General features: G+C 37.6%; 2 protein-coding genes and 1 long non-coding RNA gene across 3 annotated transcripts; 2 read left to right on the forward strand and 1 right to left on the reverse strand.

Moving 5' to 3' along the window:
- Positions 1–725: 725 nt before the first annotated feature.
- Positions 726–1,375, forward strand: LOC136282700 (uncharacterized). The gene is made up of 2 exons (XR_010718365.1): positions 726–910; positions 1,121–1,375. It is a non-coding gene; the product is annotated as an uncharacterized lncRNA (long non-coding RNA).
- A 2,435-nt stretch (positions 1,376–3,810) lies between these two features.
- On the reverse strand, positions 3,811–9,057 carry LOC131792395 (uncharacterized). The gene is made up of 6 exons (XM_059109761.2): positions 8,871–9,057; positions 8,243–8,496; positions 7,479–7,596; positions 6,920–6,956; positions 6,315–6,441; positions 3,811–5,630 (listed from the first exon to the last, which is right to left on the reverse strand). Exons 1-6 carry the CDS (start codon positions 8,986–8,988, stop codon positions 5,112–5,114), a joined length of 1,173 nt encoding a protein of 390 aa, XP_058965744.2. The 5' UTR covers positions 8,989–9,057; the 3' UTR covers positions 3,811–5,111.
- Positions 9,058–10,627: 1,570 nt separating this feature from the next.
- On the forward strand, positions 10,628–14,284 carry LOC136282698 (uncharacterized). Its single transcript, XM_066170406.1, has 6 exons — positions 10,628–10,795; positions 11,716–11,993; positions 12,164–12,290; positions 12,458–12,494; positions 12,898–13,024; positions 13,766–14,284. Exons 1-6 carry the CDS (start codon positions 10,705–10,707, stop codon positions 14,282–14,284), a joined length of 1,179 nt encoding a protein of 392 aa, XP_066026503.1. The 5' UTR covers positions 10,628–10,704.
- The last annotated feature ends 5,085 nt before the right edge of the window (positions 14,285–19,369 follow it).

Below are 19,369 nucleotides of genomic sequence, written 5' to 3' on the forward strand. Positions count from 1 at the left end.
TGATATCGTACCGCCAACTCCTATAATACTTAATTACTCACGTTTCGACGTCTCAATCAGAATGCAGCAGAACACAGGTGGATAGGTAAAAGGAAAAACACAGCTGGGTCAGAGATGATTTCATCCAACCTGAACTGAATCATTATCAGTGTAATTGTTTTTAGAGTACATTAGGTATATCATACATTTGCGGCCGTCAACCTTTACCGACGAGTAACCAGGAAGATGCCTAATTACTTAAAACTCATTATCCAAGCAAGAGTGACGTTAAGTATTCTCTTCCTGCTCTCCGTGCTCCTTATCCAAGGATCTGACGGCAAAGGATTATCATGTCCAATAGGAAGTGTGGTATGTATCGTGGAAATGTACGGCTGCAATGCAGGTTGGTAAATTCAGTTCATGTAGATCCAGTAAACCCTTCGCCGTGTTATCCTGAGAGGAGTAGAGTGAGTAAAACTAAAATCGAGCTGTGCATTAACCAAATGCAGAGCACAGGTGGATAGGTAAAAGGAAAAAGACAACCGCATCAGAGATGATTTGATCCACCCTGAACTGAATCATTATCAATGTGATTTGTCTAGAGTACATTAGGTATATCATACATTTGCGGCCGTCACCTAGATGCCTAATTACTTAGAACTTATTATCCTATTTTTATGCCAAGAGCGGAAGTGATCAAAATTGGTTCGTTGCTTAACAAACAACGATACACGTGTTCAACGCTGTTTACTCCATAAAAGCCCAGTTACGTTTCTGCAGCATCAAAGTGACCCAACCAGGCACCATAACCTGAATGAAACTTCACAAGGCGATGGAAGCAAGAGTTACGTTCAGTATTCTGTTTCTGCTCTCTGTGCTCCTTATCCAAGGATCTGGCGGCATAGGATTATCATGTCCGGGAGGGAGTGTGGTATGTACGTGAAAATACACAGCCCCAATGTAGGCTGGTAAATTCATCTCATATAGATCCAGTTAACCCTTCGTCGCGTTATCCTGAGAGTGAGTCAAACTAAAACTGAGCTGCTCATTAACCATAAACCCTTAAAAGTAATTTAAACTTTGAAAACGGAATGTATTTCTGAATCTGTATGTCATGAAATGTATCTCTCTTCCTTCGTAGTGTAATGGAAAGCTGAGACTTAAGCGCGAAAGGAAGGTCTGCCAGATTGCGCGACGGTTGAAGTGTACACAGATGATGCAAGATGAAGAGACAAAAGAGCCAAGCGACCATCGACTCGAGAGTTACAAATAAATGAGGACGTAGATTAAAACCACGGTGAATCACAGCATAGCTGTAAAATAAACTTTGGCTCCATTGTTTTCGTAAATTGAACCTTATCGTAGTTTTACTCAAATTAAACAAGCACTTATCGAGTTTCTTATTGTGGTTTGTTTTATCTTAGACCTTGTCATCTTACTAGAACTGGACTCACTCCTTGGACAAAGAAAATACAACTTGTTCACCATTAACAAAAAGGCCACTTGAAAGAACTAATATGATATTAAAAATAGCTCTCTAACTTAAAGACAGCTTTTAAACTGGGCTGCAGCAAAACATGTAAGTCGGGACGCACTTCATGAACACAATTCGGAAACGATAAACAAAATGAAAATGTAAATCGGTTCGAAATTTTAATAAGGGAACAAGGTTTTGCTATTGTTTTTAAGTGGAGCTCCGTGTGCGTTACACTAAATAACAATGCTAAGGCGTTGAGAAAGAAAGTTTTGTCCGTATTCTCGTGCGAATTGGAAACATTTTGTCGTGTTTTCCGTCCGAAGACGTCGCTTCCATGGAGGGAGCTTCAGGCATGGTTTCAATGCTTTCCCGTGGCAATCTTAATCAGAATGTTCTCTGTATATCATGTTTTCCCAAAAGACGTAGGATTTTCATTCAACTCTGCTCACGGGACGAAAAACAACTTTCGTCATATTCTTACCGGGATCATCATCCATCTCCCTCAGTATATTTATTCACACTAACCTTACAAAATTGCTCATCTTGATAGTACGCAAGGCGCGTGTCACATTTCAACCTGGTAATTGCTAGGCTCACCAGAGAGTTTTTGGTTTGTCAGAGGCAGAGCGTCTAAGTACGAAACCCGTAGGCCTTTTATTCGACTCCTCACATGGCCTCAGATTGCTTTCTTTGTCCCACGCTCGAAAAAAACACAATAAACATTTTTGGTTTTAGCTACTCTTTACATGTTATCTTACCGACTTTTTATGGTGTAATATTACAAACCAGCTGTTTACAGAAAAAAAAATTAGTAGTCATTCGTTACGCCAAATATATATATATAGCGCGATTCGCACTGCGGAAAGCCAATTAGATTGCACGGAACACCTGTGATTTTTGGATGTAACAAAGTTGTTTATTACGATGGTTATTACGATAATGTTCATGATAACAACAACGGCAACGATAACCATAATTTGTAGTCACATGCAATAACATCGACACCAAGTAGTCGGGAGATGACGTACAAAAGACAACTAGAGTGTTTTGCTCGAATAACGTACAAAGAAAAACTTCTGATTCCATTGCCAAGATTCGAATCAAAGACCTCCGTTTTACGCGCTCCAATGCTCTGCTACTGAGATAAAGAGAATTAATTATGTGGTAAAAAATTGATTCACTTGTCCTGCATTCTTCTAGGATATGAAATGTCGTTTGCCCTAGTGTGAGTAAATAGAAAAAGAGAGATGGTAATATTAGAGCCTGGTGATACAATGAATGATTTTTTTTGGTCTCGTGGGCAGAGTTGGCTGAAAATACCAACTCCATTGAAATAATGTTTTAACATTTAAGGAGAACAATTTGATTAGTTGTGTCGGAAAAGCACACAAGCCAGGACTCAAGAGTTTGTGTAAGAGAGGACCAGGCAGGTGTGATACATTCCATCTCATCAATTTATCTCAAACTTTTACAGATTGTTAGGTTTATAAGGATCCTTCGAGAATCAAGAATAGCTTGGGCTCCCGCTAATTAAAAGGAATTAGATATAACGTAAGAAAATCTAAACTAATTTAGACAGGAAAAAATCATAAGCTTAGTCTATCAATAAATGGTAAATTCTTAGATGAGGAAAACTATATCGATATCTTGAAGTGCGGCTTAACGCTCATCTTTGTTGTAAATTTCATGTTGCACATATCACTAAAAAAAATAATGTAATAATGGATTAATCTCTAAAATAATATCACCTGTTAATGCTAATACCCTCTGTAAATGTTTCTTTTCAAACTAGAGTTGCAAATTCGATTCCCGGGTTGATACACGCGCATGCGATGAATACCAAAGCAATATGGGATGTTTTCTTTCTTTATCCCTTCCCTATTCCTTGGGGCCTTATTATATCGAAGCGGTCAACTGAAATTATTTCGTAAAGAAATCACCTGAGTATTGTGATCATAGCTTAAGAATAAACTCGATTTTGGAAACGAGCGCGTGGCAATTAAAGGAACTAAAAGAAAGGTAAAAACGAGCGATAAATTTCGCTTTGAGTAACAACTACGAGCTAGATAACATAATCACAAAACAAGTTATTGCTTGCCAACGTTCGCGGATCTTGATTACTTTATCGGGGATGACCAGTCTAACTTGTCTTCTATTCAAAAACGATCTTGATCACACGGGGTCTTCTCTTGAACTAAAACGCTAACTATAATTTTCTGTCTAAAATTGGTAACCGTGAGGTCTCAATCCTGTATTTCTTCTTCAAAAGGGTGCTTTTCGTTTCATTCTTGGAATATTCTTGGAATATACTTGCCCAACCTTTAAATTCCTAAAAATCGTGAATTTTTCTTCTCTTGTCCATTTTATTTTATCTTTTTTTATGTAAAATCTCCATATACAGCTTCTACCCTTCGTTTTCTTCATCTTACAGGAATATGCATACCTATAACACTAGACTGTGAAATAGAAAAATTTGCTCGATAATTAGAATTATTCCTCTAACCTAGTTAATTTTCTTCCGCCTCACGGCAAGGTCGAACTTCCCGCGTCCGCCATCTTGCTGGGTGCTCAAAGCACTCTGAGTTACTAAAGAGTCATGGTTGCAGGGCCTCTGTTATCAAATGCCTATCCAGTCATTATCCTGTAAGCAAAGCTATCCTTACTTCCATTAGGCATGATTTATAGTAGCAATTGCCTCCGCAATGATCCGAACACAGACGGGAATCTTTGGAGGAGATGTCTTTCCAACAGCATGGATCCATGCGCGTCGTAAACTGTTGTCCTTGTGGAAGCAAAACGAGCGAAGCTTGGGATCTTGCTTGGTTTTTGCCTGATTACTACACTCGAAAGCTACGCAATGAGCCATTTTTTCTGGGGAAAACCCAGGAAAACCCCAAATACGAAATAACGGAGCAACTATTACAGATCATCAACCTAAAATACTTTGCGCACCTAACCAGATGATAGAGGCGGGAAAACGGAGGAAGGGGCAGAAGCATGAGAGTTGAATGCACATTCGTAAACTCAGTCACTATGGCTGGTTTTTTTTTCTTCTCTTTTTTCTTCCTGCTGTTTTCCCTTTTCCACAAATATAAACACACCAATTCCGATTCAGAATAAAATAAATTGACGACGACAAGGGCCCGTTTGAGTGTCTCCAGTTATATCCGTTTTATGATTTTTTCATAAGGTAACTGGCGACTAAGGGACAATAGAGGTAAGATCAGTATGAAACATTAAATTTGCGAAAGCGATAAATCTCCATTGACGTGGCCTGGGTAGCTTAGTTGCCAACATAATTCTACACTGACTGTATGAATAAATAAAAATCATATATATGAACTGCTTATTAAGAAATGAATACGAAAGCGATCTTCACAATAATGAGCAGTACTTAAGCAGTAGTAATAATAATGCCTGAAAAAAAATTCAAGTTCGTGCGGCACCGGTGCAGTGCTCTACCAAATGAGCTAACAAGCCAATTAAGAGCTAGTCATTATTTTGGTTCGTAATAAATCTGTGAAGTGATGAATAAATGACTGTGAATAAATAAATAGCATATATTTGAACCGCGGATCATGAAACGAATACGAAGATCGCCTTAATATTAAATATTTACATTGCTAAAAAATTGTGTTTTTTCGACGTTTACATGTCACTGAACCAAGATATATCCCATGGCCTTGATGAGTTTTTTACCGTTATCTGTTAGGTACACTGCGGAATTTCCGCATGTGTTAGAGTCATCCGGAGTCCCTCCCGTCCCAAAGCCGATTCTAGAATCACAACTGGAGCAAAGATCTTCATTGTTACTCAAGATACCAATTCTAGCTTTGGACCTTTCACTCCAGCTACAAACAGCGTTGAACCCTTCCTTATCACAATGGTACTGTAAGGAGGCTTGTGAACCAATCAGCAATTTCCACTTCTCACGACCCAGTGATGTGTTGCGATATTGCCCGTCAGCGATCAGTGAGTACAGAGAGTCAGCCTGCCTCTCGATGACGATAAAGTTGAGCTGTTGCCCAATCTTCATACCAAGACAGATCTTTGAAAAGGGTGTGTTCCAGTAGGTCGGTAGCTTGGTCTCTAGTGAATCAAATCTAGTTGCTCCTCCCAAGACGCTGTATTCATTTTTATCCGTCCAGTAGCTTGAGCTGTAGTGAAAGGTGCTCTAAAATGATATTAAAATCATTTTGAGTAAATTTGGTAACTAATGTGAATACTTTTGGAGATGACGAGGACATCTCCAATCAATCGTTAGTTTAGCACACCCGCTCAAACCTCGTCCGGAATGCATTGATTAAATTAATTCTCACAAATAAACCAATCTTAAAATCACAGCACTACAAGAGAGGCAAAACATAAAGAGCTGCTTTCCATTTTAGGACTTAAAGGTTCTACATGTTTCATGAAGGGCGTGCATTGTCAAGCTGGAGCTACTTTTGAAATATCCTTTATTTTTAAGCCAGTTTTGCCACGATTTTTTTGTTTAAGGTCCGAGCTGTCTCGAATGTTTGAGTTAAAATTGTCAAAAATGAAAATTGATAAGGACCCTAATCCAGGTTAATCTTGTCTTTCAAAAACTTAACAACTAAGAAAACTTTGCAGAGGCCATAACTAACGTTAATAGGGTAATTTCATCTGTTGTCGTGACTCGTTTGGCTGTGTTCCATTTAAATGGCTGCAGTTGCTACATTTATGGATATTTTATTGTTTCGATGGGCAGCGTACTTGTTTGACACAAAAAAAAGAGCATGCAAATCTTGATTAGCTCTATCTTATCTGGTTTTTCTGGCTCACGTTTTGACTGATCGAACGTTAGTTTCGTTACGCACAAGATGAATTAAAACCATACCTTGCTGCCGTCAATCTTCATGACTGGCGTCCATGCTCCATCTCCACACCCGAAATCTCCAGTGTGACAGTAAATGGAGATTGCTTTGGAGTCAAAGTGAAGCGTGACCAGTCGATTCAAGTTTAAACTATGCAAAAGACAAGGTACATGTAAACATCCTGGGTCAAAAGGAGCTTTCTTCGTTTGCATTTCACATTCTTTTCTTATACTCATACATTCCAGAACTTGCTTGGAGAGTAAGCTGCGTCCCTGAATTTTTACTGATTTTCTTATGCTTATTAGCCACGAGCTTTTTTGCATTTCGTTCTTGTTGTCTTTGGGAACGCAAGTGCAGGCATAGCCACTAAGGACATCAATAACGATCAGGTAAAACTCCCTTTTTGAGAGTAAATGCAAAAATTCTTCTCTGGTAAACATGTATACAAGGTTGAAAATCTATATTAAACAACAAGTAGGAATTTAAAAAAAATTATAATAATAATAATGATAATAAAAAAAAGACTGGTGAGAAGTTAAATTTACTTTTCCCTAGGCGTTGTACTTCTGTGTTACAACAAATTTAGGATAGGCAGGGGGGGGGGGGGGCTAGCTAGAATAAAACTCACTTGTAAGCTACACTAAGCTCTTTGCATGACTTCGCAACTGAAAGTGAAGAAAAAGTTTATTGCCTTAGTGGTTTTCTCAATCATCCTTTTATATATTTGAAATTAAGACATTAACTGCATTTTGAGATTGCAAAGAATTGCCAAAATGTTCGAAATTTGTGAAGCCACCAATTTAAATATTGCATAGTAACTGGACTTACCCTTTTTTAGATATCCCAGCCGTTTTTTTTCTGTTTACTTGTCATTGCCTTTTGTTTTTCGGATTACCAGAGCAGCAGCTGTTCATGAATTTAAGTCCGTACCCGAATCGTAGCACATTTAAGCCAGATATCATAAAAAGCTTGAATGAAGTAGTAATTTCTTATTTATACATTAAAATGATAGGATATCAAAATCATCCAGGGCAGGTAACTTTGATATAACTCTCTCTTAATTATATTAAGGCTTGTATTACTTTTAAGAGAGCCCCGTAAGTATCCTATTTCTGCTTAAAAACCTCATTGATATATCTATAGGGATGATCTGATGAAGCACTTTGGTACAAAGCTTTATAACTAACTTGTATTGCAGTATTTTCCCACATAACCTTCCTCGCAAAGGCATTCAAATGGATCATTTCCAATGTCATTTAATAGACAGGTGCCTCTGTTGAGACACCTCGAGGATGGGCAAGTTGACTGAAATGAAAAAAAAGTTAATCAGCTTGACTGCATGAAAGTAATTTCCGAAAATTTAGCCCTGATGCGATATTTTGTCGTTGAGCCGAGTTACTGCAATATATCACCAAAAGCAAACAATAATTTACGAGGAGCTTTACGATAAATCGGAAGTATTTAGGAGGAAATCAAATCGCGATGAATCTCGCTTCAAATTTCTTCGAAAACTCGCAGTTTCTTCGATTCTCACCAATTATGTTTTATATTACTACCTGCTTAAAGTACCGTTCCCAAAAAATACAGTTCAAAAAGGCTCATAATGTTCCGATAGCATCTTGAAGAGATAGGTCAAATCTCCTTTGTTTACTGACGTGACATGAAATTGTTTGACCCAGTTATTTTCTGTTTATTTTGGTCCATATTGACGTAAAAGAATCAAGACGTTATCAAAACGCTGTGTTACACGATGAACTTCACCTTAAAATTACAACGGTGCCGTTTACGCGGTATGTAAAGACACAATTATTGTACAATTCGCCATTAGACACCTTTTTCATCAAGCCACCCTCACAGAAGGGCGACTTTGAAAAGTCTAAGCCATGAACGACTCTTTGTAAAATAATACTAAAAATTCGTTCGTTATGAAATATCACGTAAGCAATCATACCATAATGGAAAAGTGATGCGAACTCTTGTTTTCTTTAAACTCTTTGACATTCCTGTCCTTTACAGACGACAGCAACTCACACCAAAGGTTTCCATTTGCTTCCTCAGAGGTGGCCATGTTTACTGAAAGACATCTTTGGCTCCTGAGGCATTGAAAAACGCAAGCAAGCTCGTCATGTACCTTCGTTGTTCCAAAATGTGGAACATCCAAGTAATGGTACTCGGTTTTTGAAAATAGGCGTTCACAAAAATTTTCTGAAGAGAAGATAAGTAAGACAAATATCAAGTTTATGCTATATCTAATCCAAAATCGGTAGTACGATGAGGTTGCTAGTTAGAAAATTTAAGCTTATTGAGGTTATTTGCGTCTGCTTAGGAGAAGAGTATGAGCAAAGAGCTATTAATAACACGCGCCATGCAATTCCGACTCGTTTTCACCGTGTATGTTATATTTTTGTTTGACCATGATCTGCAGTGTTGCTTCGCTTATGCCTTACATGTATCTGTATAGGATACGATCAAAAGATTAATCATTGTCTTCGGCTTTACTGGTCTAAGGCTATCGTGATCGTGATCGGCTATCGTTTTCTTCCCTTCCGTTTTAATAAACAATCGTTATTATCACTGACCTGACGAACAGCTGAAGTTCGCTTGGAAAAATAGAAATACGAAGAAAATATCGAATTTCGCCACCGTGTACATCTTTGAAATCACGATCTTCATAGCCAGTTTTAACGGCAACAGCATCAAGCAAAATAATGACACGATACGATAAAATCCACTTGCGACGAACTCTCAATATGCTAAAAGTAATATTGTGTCATTGTGTTTCTGTAATATTGCTCGAAGCGCTTCAGGAAAGAAAATAATGAAATTTAATTTAATTTAGCTGTAGACCAGGTGGCACGTCAGTAAGCCGAAAGTAAAGCTGAATAAATAGAAATTGTAGATGTGTTCTATTATCTTGATTTATGCATCATTTATCTCAGCTATTTACGACAAAGCAAAAAGATTGATTGTCTTGTGTAATTGAAAATACAGCACTGATATTAGATATAAGATGACAGCTCAAATAAAAATGATTATCAATTCCCTTACTTTGAATGTTACTCCAGAGTACATGAAAATCATTGGTTTCAAGTTTCCGAATGTTAAGTTTAATTTTAACTATCTATAACGGAACTATAATGGTTATTTGTGCGTTAGTAAAGTGTAAACCGTTTCATTATCATCGAGAAATATCAAAGGCCTTCTTTACAATTCAACTCCCCTTCAAAAACTGATCCGTAAATTCAAAGCCCGCCAAATACCGTCTTTCCAAATCTTTTGTACCGAGTAGAGGCTCAAACTTCGAAAAGGTAGACATTATATTCGCAAAATGAAGAAATAGTAATGGAAGTCGTCGTGGCAGGCAATTTGCATTTGCCAAATTATTCAAAAAAAGAAAAAAAAAGGATCTCGTCCTTATCTGAAGTATTATTTTATGTGGAAAAAACACCAAAATCACTACAATAAATGACACCATTGTAAAATGTCATACGTCCTCGCCGATTATGGCAAACAAACGGATTTCAAAGATAGAGTCCTTAACAAAGACGTGAGAGCAGATTATAAAAATTGTGCAAACGGAATAAACAACGAAAACAGAATCGCTCGATTAGGATTTAATGAAACAGAAAAGGAAACGCGAGTAAGACTAAAAAAGAGATTTATGCAAAGCAGACATGCAGCGGTGTTTGTGGTAACTTTTGTGTGGGAACTCAAAAGTTCAATTGTCAGTTTGTAGTTTTGCCGTTAGAGAGTCAATCTGATCAGTCAGTTGAAGCTTTGATAAAGCATCTTTCGCTTTTGCCAACGTTCTTCCTTAACGAGATAAAATTTCCCCCCTTTTTTTTTTTTCAAAAAAGTACATTGTTATTGAAGCTGATTTTAAGAATGCGATAGTTCAATATGGTTACCTCCATGTGATTTTCTATCTCTTTATCCATTTGGTTTGGTTCGTTAGTCATTGATATTCTACGGTCAACGTTATCATATTTCCGTTTTTTGTGTCTCTATCCTTAGTCGTTGCGTTAAACACAATTATATTGATTTTGTAGAGCCATGCCGTCAACAGAATAAGAAAGAGATACGAATTAATCTTTGAAGGACGCTAATAGCTTCTATTGTAATCGTGCAAAATACATTTTCGCCAAAAATGTTTATTATTTCCTCAATGAAAAGATCCTTATCAAAGCACCAGTTTTGAAATAAATAATTCATGTTTATCATTTAGGACCCAAAAGCTCTTAATCTGAGAAATGATGTGGCCACCAGTTTAGACACGCAGCGAGGTGAATACAAAAACCAGTTAATACATAGGGATTTGCAGCAATTAACCGGTAAAGCCAACAAAAAGCGAAAAAAATAACGAACGTTATAATTTCAACAAGGTTTCCTCGAAAAATCGACCAAAGTTCCACTATGAAACGATGCAGATACTCGGTGTTTATCCTGTTCGGGGTATTTTCTTTCTTGGAAGTTTTCGTTTACGGCAATTTGGCTACTATTCAAGGTAGGTAGTGATAAATGATTTTCTCACGTAATTTTGGAAAGGATAAAAATTTTAAAACCATGTTAGATTTTTCACAGTAGTTCCATTTCGCCTTGAATAAAATTAGGCTAACACTCGCATCCCAAAATAATTAAATAGATGAGTAATTTGTTTTAGGCAGGGTTCTACAGATATGATGATATGGATACAAATGAAATTTGCCGTTTTGAAGAAATGGTCCTTTTCGACGTTATCGAACAAAATCCAAAATATATCCTTCAGAAAAAAAAATCTTCACTCTACAAGATTTTATCTTCCAGGTTATGCTGCATGTCAAGCAGCTTTCAGTAATTCTTTTTCCTGTATCAGCTTATAATCAAGTCTCCATTTTCATTGAAGCATATATGACATGGGCAACATTAGTATAATTAGCATAATTAGTACACAATTCTGGCATAAATGTCTATATAGCTATTAGTTTGAATTCTCAGGCAAGATAATAATAATAATAAAAAAAAACTTAAAGAAAAACTTCGAAATAAAGAAGTACGGTTACAAATGGACAAGAATTATTGCATTTTGTTGTCGAAAGAGTTCATAGAGCCATGACTTGAGGTTTTAATTCAGTTGTGGGTATCTGTTTTGACAGAAATGGGCGTAAAATGTTGAAAGCGGGTTTTTTTTTTCGCATCGAACAAAATCGTTTAGTACGTTGAGTTCTTTATATCGGTGAAGTCTGTCTCATAAACGTTACCTGGAAGTGCGGGCAGGGGTCCTTCTGTGCGTCACTGTTGGCCAAGGAGGAAGTTATCAGGTCAATAAAAAACAAGTCAAAACCATCCTGTGTCATTCGATTCCTTCAACTTGAGTTCTCACAGTAGAGAAAAATTCAGTAGATAATAATGATGCTAATAACGTCTTTCTTTTTTTTTTCACAACAGGAGACTGCATTTCGAAGACCGGAGCTCCTCGAACATTTCAACAGGGTCTATTTAAAAAAGAGAAACTCCACTATCTAAATGTGTCTAAACTTAGAACTTTTTCCGTATACGACTTTTTTGACTGCACATTTGAATGCCTTAGTAACCCTTTGTGCCTTTCCATAAACGTAGCTGTACTTCGAGGAGCTGTTGGAAAGCTATGGTGCGAGTTACTTTCTTCTGATAAATACAAAGATGCCAGCCAGTACAGCGGAAACAAGAGTTGGCATCACTTCTCGGTAGGATGCGCCAGGATTCATTTCTTATTTTAGAGTTCTGCTTTCAAAATGAAATTGTTTTTGATTTTGAAGGGAGATGTTTATTTGAGATCTTTCCCTGAAACCTCGGTAAACCGTTTTAATTCTTTGCATTTTTTGCAGCAATTATCTATATCAAATTTCCCTTTCAGTTTCAGTTTCCGTTTTCTTGTACTTCTGCGCCTTGCCAAAACGGAGGAACATGTCAGGAAAACCATGGAGGGGATGGCTCTAAATGTCTCTGCAATATAGGATTTGTTGGAAAATATTGCGAAAAAGGTAACGAGGGTGCTTTGATAATCGAAAATTAAGAAACGTCTCTCTTGCATCTGGCTTAGAAGGATGCGATAGTTCTTGCAATTTTCTCTGTATAATTAGATATTTAGAAAGAGATAGAATGGTACGACCGACTTTTTTAACTTGTCGCTTCTTTCCCTCATTTTCAGCTTTACAGTCATGCCAAGAAGTGTATGATGCTCAAAGGTAAGAGGAAGGCACTGTGCTGGTCTCTTTTCATAATTTAGCCTCAGCTGTGTGATATTTTGAGCGTGCTCCTTTTACAATTATTTTCCTCGACCGTTCGACCAAAGAAGCCTAAATTGAGTTCTGGTGCAACTGCGAAAACTCAGTTGCGAGTATTTATCAATTTTTGTGGTCGTTCTAACTTTTTTTTTCTTTTTAATAAGGATTGATTGATTAATTGAAGAACTACACGATTAATATAATAGTGAACTTGCAAATACGTTTACGTTAGTCTAGTTATTCAGCAAAAAAAAAAAGAAAAGAAAAAAAAACTGGTATGCTATACATAGAATATACAATGAAAATAACAACTCACTCAAACCTTAAATCTCAGCTGTATTCAAGGAAGACCGTTCATTCGCAGGTCAAACGTGAGTCAGTTGGTATCTCTGTGCTTTGGTTCACGTCGACTTCCCATTCTCTGTCAAATGGGAGATTTTGGATGTGGAGATGGAGGGTGGACGCCTGTCATGAAGATCAATGGGAGTAATGTATGATTTAAAATAGTATTAAAAAAATTTGGCTAAAAAATTTTTTTTTTCCAAGGCTGGCGATGAAAAAACTTGGATATTATCTCAGGCAGCATTCACCCAGTATCCTCCAAGCATTAGTAACATCTGATCAGGCACTTGCTAGTTTATCATCACTGACACATTATTAAGTTACTTAAACAAATCAATGACCTGGTTTGACTTCCTTCTCGACAAACAGTTGAAGAGGGGAGCTTAGCCTCTTAGCTTGATGCTTCATTATTTACTAAATGAACACCTTAACTGGATGTTCACTGCATTTGTACTCTTACAGGTATATTCCAAGACTGAAACAAATTGTTACAACATATAGGCACGGTTTTTTCATTCATTAGTTCATTTCTTAATGCTCTCCTGTTTCAGATTTGTCCTTCTTCTTTTTCCTACAGACTACGAGAGACGTCTTAGCCTAGTAGTTAGCGCTCTGAGCACATAATTTATAAGTTTATAAGTGAAGGTTTCAGGACTAGTTCAATCATTTCAATATTTGAATGCGAGACGCCACATTGCCTCTTTCCAGTAAGGAGTACTATAACTCGGGTACCAGCAAACAAGTTGTCAAGCAGACGAATTGCTGGAAGGAGGGGGAACCTGGTATAGACTGACATCTATCCTGGAGGGGTAATGATAATTCGGTGACTTCATGCTGTAAAAGCACAGCAAGGCTACATTTGTAAGATATGATCTTACATTATCTTCCAGGAAACCTTTGATTATATGTCCAGTTACTGGGAGAATACAAAGGAATATAACATCCAAGGAGGAATGACTGGGTTTGACTCAGAACAGACCAAGTTACCAAGCTACTGGAACACGCCCTTCAACAAGATCTGCCTCGGCATGAGGATCGGTAATCAGACTAAATTTATTGTAATCAACAAGAACGCAAGTTCCCTCTTGTCATTGATTGGTGACGGGCAATACCGAATTCTGTCATTGGGTCGTAATAAATGGAAGACCTTAATTGGTTCACAAGCGTCCCTACAGCAAAATTGTAACAAGGAGGGATTTAATGTCAGGTGCAGTAGTGATGCAGGTTCTCGAGCACGAATCGGCATCGTTAGTAACAATGAGCAAAGTTGCTCATCTTGTGACTCCAGGCTCGGATTTGGTTCATGGGGGCAACCTAAGAAATCGAACGCGTGTGGAAATGTAGCCAAGCACGGTGGTGATAACGGCAATCAAAACATAAAAGCAATGGGATATATACTGGTGCAGTGACTAAGGAATTTTTAATACAGCTACCACCTCAGCTGCTCGAAGGAACCAACATATGACTTGCGAGGGGCTTTCGAAATATTCAATCGCACCACTTAAAACATGTCCATTTTCTTTTCAAGTAGAAAAGAATAGTCCTAATCGATCGACCTAATGCTCACATGTAGAAAATACGTAGCTGTCAAATAGGGCTAAATAAAACCAAGAGAACGTAATGTAAAAAAATGAAAATAAAGTAAACACATTTTCTTAAAACTCAAGATTAATTAGGTGCACTTAAAGGTTTTCTTTTTTCTGTTTCATCTAGCTACAGAAAAAATCTTTTCCCAGCTTTGATTTTCAATTACGTATGTAGTGTCTCTACAGTCTTTTTAATTTAAATCTTTCTGCAGTAACCTGCAGTTGATATGCATTGATTTGTTGTCTATCTATGCTGCATGTTGTAAATAGGATAGGGGAGATGGTAAGATTTGAGCGAAGTAAAGAAATTGAAAAATATGTTTTTCGTTTTGTCAGGAGCGAGGGACAAAGAAAAAATCCTGAATCCCCGTGAGGAATCAAACCTCAAACATTCGATCTGAGTACCCATCTGTCTTATTTTATTTTACAAACACGACGCTATTGATTGGCATTGCTGATCTTAGCAGTACAGTAGAAGTATGTAGGACACGTGTCACGTATGAAATTCGTAATGGCCCTCGCTCACAATAGAGTCTCTGTGGCTAAGTGGTTGAGCATCAGAGTTGTTGTTTGATAGTTAACATGTTACAGTGTCTCTCTGCAGGAATAGGTCACAGATCACGTCGCAATGCGGTATGGATAGCCGTGTGTGTTGCCAAAGTTCATACCACTTGTCGTCTTGTATGATCTGTTATTGTACAGACTCACGACAACATGGAATCTGTTTGTTTTAAATTATGTAACAGAGCAAAATGATGTTGATGGTAAAGTTAACTATGCGTTTGTAAATCATAAGGAAGAACCAATCAAAATGCGTGTGCCATTACATTTATCATGTGATTAATAATAAATTAAATGTCACCTAGCATATGTTTAGTGATAATGAGATCATAGATGGCATTTTGGTGCACAGCCGAGTGTATCAATGACGTCTTTAACTTAGACCTCGCTGACCTTCTCACACACACCTGTACCAGTTCAAAGTAAAGTAAAACCAGTTTTTTTAGGCAAGGCTTTTCGTCAGACTGAAGAACGAGCCGGTGTTAGCTCGTTTCAATAACCAATTGTTTCCAGGCTACATTTGCTCTCGTTCTTCTTTTTATTCCAATCCTTGTTCACTTTCTCCACGAGCTTTGTGCTATCCCAAAGCACTTTTTAATGACCATGCGAAGTAGAGGAGGGGTTGGTCTTAGTCCCAGGTGCTAACACTGCCCCGCTCTATAACCAGTTTTGAAGAAAAAACGTCGGGCTTGTTTTTAACATTTTCTTTGTTCGCGCCCTCTGATAGATGGCACGGGTTTACCTCATTTCCTCGTATAAGCACCCACGCTCTAATAGGCACCTTCTCCCAAATAAGCGCCAAACTCTTGGACATAGTATCAAACTAATGCCCCCCTCATACTATTAAGCGCCTCCTAATTTCCCCCCCCCCCTCTCCCCTCCACCACCCTTATTCCCTCACTTTCTTTAATAGTAAGGCTACAAGGAAAACCTGCCAATATATTGACAAGTTTTCAAGCTACAACTACAGCTGAATCAGTTCAGGAGAAAATCTCTTCTCTGTTCCAGTCACTTCTATCTCTATGCGCTTGCAGACTTCCTTAATGTTTGTCGCTTGTTCTTTTCATTTTTTCCCTACGACTGCGCTTTCTTAATAAGTGCCCTCTGTTATTGAGCACCTTCCTTGTAATTATTGCCCACTTCCTATCCTTTAAGCCGACATTTTAAGTAAGCGCCCAGGCGATTATTTGACAACACACCGTGATGCGATATTTTCTTCAGAATAATTAAATTCGGGCAAGATTTAACATTGGTTCTGTGTGAAGTCAATCTCCGTTTAAATTTATTCGCTTGTTCTGGATAACTGTATAATAAGCAAATTAAGTATATAGATAGAAGGTATTAAAAACTTTTCTTAACCTTGAGATTTAATGCACAATGACATTTAAGATGAAGAATTAAAATGTATGCTTTCTAAACTGAGATTTGCTTGGTAGAAAACTTTGAACAGACAGGGTAAACCATGCTTTGACGCTAACTAAAACAGTTCATATACTTTATACGTTCATGTTTATAATTATCGTAGAGTTTGTACATATTTTCAGCATCTTGGAAGAGAATACCGTATTGGTAATTAACGAAATACTCAAAGAATAAGACACTGCCTACCACAACTGTCGCAGACTAATATTGTCAATATATGGAATAAAGTCACCCTTCTTAACTGATTCAGACCCTTGTGGGTAAAACTTATAAAGAAAACGAGCAAAAAATTAACTCGCGCGAAAAGCTATTGGCTTCTCAGGGGGTAATTTTCCTCTTTACTGTACTAAGATATATCCTACAGCTCTAATGTTTTTGCCACCATTATCCGGGCTGAATTCACCGTTGGCTACGTTTCCACATGTGTTGGTGCTAGAACTTCCCCCCATACCGAAGCCTATCTTAGAGTCTGGCGTTGTGCAGTCATCCTCCTGGTTAGCAAAGATACCAATTCGAATTTTTTGCTCATTATTCTCGCCAGCAGCAACATTAAAACCTTCTTTGTTGCAATAATGCTGCATAGAAGATTGCGAACCAATTAACCATTTCCAGGTGTTACGTCCGAGTGAGGTGGCGAGGTATTGTCCTTGAGCGATGAGCGAATGAAACGAACTGGCTTGCTTGTTGATCAAAGTAAATCTTTTCTGAGAGCCTATCTTCATACCGAGACAGATCTTGGTGAAAGGTGTATCCCAATAGGTTGGTAGCTTGGTTTCTTGTGAATCGAATCCCGTTTGTCCTCCAGCAAGGTTGTAAGAATCTTTATTTGTCCAGTAGTTAGCGTCGTTGTTGAAAGTACTCTGATAGAAATTGGAAATATACCTCTTATTAGTATTTACAACTATACCCAGTTGTTTCAGGGCAAATTCATAACTTATATTAAGCAATGATTTTCTAGGGCCCCGATGATTGTCATACCTTAGCGCCATCAACCTTCATGACAGTAGTCCATCCGCCATTCCCACATCCAAAATTTCCCATATGACAGTAAACGGCAGTTTGCTGTCCATCAATGATCAGTGTTCTAAGCTGACTTGATGAGCTGCAAGATCAAAAATCGCAAAATCAATTAAACTTTCAAAGAATGTAATATCCAAAAGATAGTAATTTCAACTACTTTTAGAAAAACTCCATCGATCATTTCTTAAGGTATCTCTTTCTTTTTTACTGTTTTATTGTTTTTAAAAAAGGTACCTCCGCATAAACCATAAAGTAAACCATGTGCAAAAAGTAACCGTGACTACTTCAGGTAACCTACCCGATCGTGCTGTAGACTTGGTTGCATGACTTCAGAGCTGCGAAGCGTATAGTATTACAACATTAGTTTATTTGTATGTCGGCTCTAATCAAAAAAAGTAAATAAATAAACAAAATTAAGGAGCGATTGCCCGGTCAATCGTCAAATTTTCAAGTGAGAGTTTTGTTCCCAAAGGAGTTCACAAACAGGAGCGAAGGAATGGATGAACGGGCGAACGGGCGAACGGGCGAACGGGTGACGGGATGAAGCCGCTCTATTTCTATAAAACTCTTACTTCCCATCCTTATTTTCTCCCGCCACCCTTCCCCCCTGACTCTAAACAAAATCTCTGAAATTAAAACACGGGGCGTAAAAATGATGCTACCATTTTCTTCATTTTCCTAGAACAATAAAAGGTAATAATATGCAATATCAGAATGTCATGCAGTTTAGCTAATAAGTCTTCCAGTGTGGAAGCCCCAAGAATCAATAAGCCTCTCCCCTTTCCCGTGTGCTTAGTGTTTAATGGACCTATGGCTTGACAACCGTGCATCTCGAATCTAAAACAATGTGTGCAACCAACATTTACCATACCTATTTCGCAGAAGTTTCCTGCGTAACCTGGAGCACAGCTACAGTGATATTGGTTGGTAACGTAATCCGGAACACAAGTTGCTTCGTTTTGACACGGAAAGCTTGAGCATGATGTCTAAAAAAAAATGTTTATGAATGTATTAATTGTTAATACGCGGATGCTGGTCAGGCCCTCACTGTCTATCGATTATTGCCGACAGGTATTATTTCTGTAGCCGGAGATGATCAGTAATAGAAACCGACCCCAGTTTTAGTGGACTCCATATCAACAGCACACAATATTCATCATACTTCTACACGAAGAAAGACACTGCGGAAGTGAGGTTTCTAAGCCCAGACAAGTCAGCTCGCTGGCCACTGGACTAGCTCATCTTTTTCCAAAACCGGCACAAATAAAGGTATCAAATGACAAATTATTTGCTCGATAAACTAATTTCAATTCAACGATTGGAATAAAAATCTTTCAGTTTATTTTGTCTTCTTTGCAAAGTGCTGGAATGCCCAAATTAAAAAATCTAAAAAATAAAAAATAAAAAGTAAAAAAAAAATAATACGAAAAGGAAACACAATACAAAATAAAACAAAGAGACAAAACAAAATCCATACACAAGAGGAGCCTTGATGTATTGAGTATATACCGAAATTTGTTCCAGTAAGCGTGACCAATGACACTGTCATGGAATACATTAATAAGTGGGTATTCTTTAGAATGAATTTCTTTTCTTTTCCTTTTTTGAAACTGTAATAAAATTCCTTCGTTAAGTTTGAACCCTATCCTTTTTTCCAGTGTATGCTTATGTTTTAATTAAGTAAACTTGTTTGATAAATGGCGCAGAAGGCTGCATAAACTAAGTTACTTTGAATAACTTTTGTTGGAGAGTCGTTTTTATTTTGTTTTTCCTTTGGGACGAGAGGATAAGCAAAAATATCACAGCTTAAAGAAAAAAAAATCAATTCGGCATGAAAAGATGACTATTGAAGCATTAGACCATTGAGAGGGCTGCAAACTGTTTTCCCGGTCCTATGGACATCAT

The sequence above is a fragment of the Pocillopora verrucosa genome, chromosome 7 (assembly GCF_036669915.1).
Source record: "Pocillopora verrucosa isolate sample1 chromosome 7, ASM3666991v2, whole genome shotgun sequence".
NCBI classification, from domain to species: domain Eukaryota; kingdom Metazoa; phylum Cnidaria; class Anthozoa; order Scleractinia; family Pocilloporidae; genus Pocillopora; species Pocillopora verrucosa.

Excerpts from the sequence above, each read along its gene's own strand:
- LOC131792395 (XM_059109761.2), bottom strand. The coding sequence starts at position 8,988 with ATGCTGTTGCCGTTAAAACTGGCTATGAAGATCGTGATTTCAAAGATG. Across the intron at positions 7,597-8,242 it reads CGCATCACTTTTCCATTATG|TCAACTTGCCCATCCTCGAG; the intron begins GTATGATTGCTT and ends TTTTCATTTCAG. Across the intron at positions 6,442-6,919 it reads GAGCTTAGTGTAGCTTACAA|TTTAAACTTGAATCGACTGG; the intron begins GTGAGTTTTATT and ends TCTTTTGCATAG.
- LOC136282698 (XM_066170406.1), top strand. The coding sequence starts at position 10,705 with ATGAAACGATGCAGATACTCGGTGTTTATCCTGTTCGGGGTATTTTCT. Across the intron at positions 10,796-11,715 it reads CAATTTGGCTACTATTCAAG|GAGACTGCATTTCGAAGACC; the intron begins GTAGGTAGTGAT and ends TTTTCACAACAG. Across the intron at positions 12,291-12,457 it reads TGGAAAATATTGCGAAAAAG|CTTTACAGTCATGCCAAGAA; the intron begins GTAACGAGGGTG and ends CCTCATTTTCAG.